Genomic DNA, 2,070 nt, shown 5'->3' with positions numbered 1-2,070 from the left:
CTTGAAGTGTCTATATATTTCTATAGAAACCTAGCACAGCATCTGCTCTACTGTTGTTGATTTTCATTGTTTTGGGCACACTCATATCTTCCACACAGTCTTACAAGACAAGCACAGAGGATTTTGCAAGTAGCCCCTAACAGTGGAATAACTTGTAGAGCCAGCATCTCTTCCTTGGGTCCTGTCCCATCTTAGTACCCTTTAATTAATGAGTTGCCCATTATTATAGACAGGAGGCACTTTTTTTGAGTCTCTCCTTTGTCTTGGAAATCATCCCATAGAATCATGCCAGATGTTACAGATGCAAATTAGTGATGAGAAAACCCTCTCCCTGTGGGTCAGTATGGACTTCACTAGCATTTGTTTTTCTTCAGGTTGTTGCTGTGCAGCAGAGCATGTGGTGGCACCCACTGAACAGAATGTTTCTATAAAAGTCTCAAAGGCTATGAATCTGAAGTCAACACCATCTTCCCAGAAGAGCCACCCATGTGAGAGTTGTGGGTGCATTTTGAGAGACATTTTCCTCTTGGTTGACCAGCAGGGAACCCAATAGGGCCCAGCACTGCTGAGGTGTGGGGCATGTGCAAAACCATTTTATTTCAGTGCAGAGAGTCACAAGCTCCAGGTTTTGGAGGACACAAAAAAGAATTGTTTCATAAGCAATGTGGACAGGGTCTTGCTAGCAAAGAGGTACAAATTCTATGTGCCATGGAAGCCTTGTACCTCTAGACAGGTTGAAAAATGTTTCCTCATCAGCTCTGGATATCATGAGGAACTAGTTGCTTACACCATGCACAGCGAAAACAAAATCTGTAAGTCTGGAATGAATTTTCAAACTGCAAAATATTACACCCCAAGAGAAAGAAAGAAAGTCATTGGCTGTGATAACACACATATTGAGGACCCAGAATTCCTTACTGGAAAAGAGCATTTCATGTTGTGAATGTGGCAAGTCTTTTATCAGAATTTCATCCCTCCATGTTCATCGGAGAGTTCACACCAGAGAAGGGCCTTATAAGTGCAGTGAATGTGGAAAATCTTACTCCAGTTACTCTGGTTTCCATCCTTATCAGAAAGTTCACACTGGAGAAAGGCCTTATGAGTGTATTGAATGTGGGAAATGTTTTAAACAGAGCTCTACCCTCTGCCATCATCACAGAGTTCACACAGGAGAAAGGCCTTATGAGTGCAGTGAATGCAGAAAATGTTTTACCTGTAGATCTTACCTCCTTCTTCATCAGAGAATTCACACTAGAGAAAGGCCTTGTGAGTGCAGTAAATGCAGTAAATCTTTTACCCAGAGCTCTGCCCTCCGTGTTCATCACAGAATTCACACAGGAGAAAAGGCCTTTTAGTTGTGGTGAATGTGGAAAATCTTTTACCCATAGCTTTTTCCTTCATCATCTTAAGAAAACTCACACTGAAGAAAGCCTGTATAAGCCTGGTGAATATGGAAAATCTTTTAACAGTAGCTCTAAACTTTGTCTGCACCACACAGCTCACACTGGAGAAAGGCCTTATAGGTGTAGCGAACATGGGAAATCTTGTACCTGAAGCTCTGCCCTCCACTTTCATGAAAGTGTTCACACTGGATAAAGTACTTATGAATCCACTAAATGGGGAAATACTTTTTTGTCTACTATTCACCTCAGTTATCATCCAAGTTTCATACCTAGAAACAATAGTGTGGTGAATGTGGGAAATCTTATCTGTTCCATTAACTATCATTGTTATCAGGGACTACACACAAGAGGAAAGTTTTATGGCTGCAGGGAATGTGGGAAATGTTGTTTAACCAGTAACTTTCTTTATCCTTGGAGACCTCACATTAGAGAAAGGCCTCATGAGTGCAGTGAAAATGGGAAAACCTTTTTCTGTAGCTTTCCTCTCTGTTGTCATCAGAGAGTTTTCCCTGGAGAATGGCTTTATACCAGCAGTGAATGTGAGAACTCATTTCCCTGTGTCAGTACTTCCCATTATTGTGAGAGAGTTACACTGCAGAAATGTGTTTTCAGTACTGTGAGTATGGCAAATCTCTTACCAGTAGCAACAATTTTATAAGACAGTTTA

At 41.2% G+C, this 2,070-nt stretch overlaps 1 protein-coding gene across 1 annotated transcript; it reads left to right on the top strand.

Moving 5' to 3' along the window:
* The first annotated feature begins 978 nt into the window (after positions 1-978).
* On the top strand, positions 979-1,554 carry LOC123826019 (putative zinc finger protein 826). Its single transcript, XM_045849704.1, has one exon. It carries the CDS (start codon positions 979-981, stop codon positions 1,552-1,554), a length of 576 nt encoding a protein of 191 aa, XP_045705660.1.
* Positions 1,555-2,070: the final 516 nt, after the last annotated feature.

The sequence above is a fragment of the Phyllostomus hastatus genome, unplaced genomic scaffold (genome assembly GCF_019186645.2).
Source record: "Phyllostomus hastatus isolate PE091 unplaced genomic scaffold, TTU_PhHast_1.1 phas_contig_133, whole genome shotgun sequence".
NCBI lineage: Eukaryota > Metazoa > Chordata > Mammalia > Chiroptera > Phyllostomidae > Phyllostomus > Phyllostomus hastatus.
Note: the sequence above shows the minus strand (reverse complement) of the source record. Positions and strands in the feature narration are given on the sequence as shown.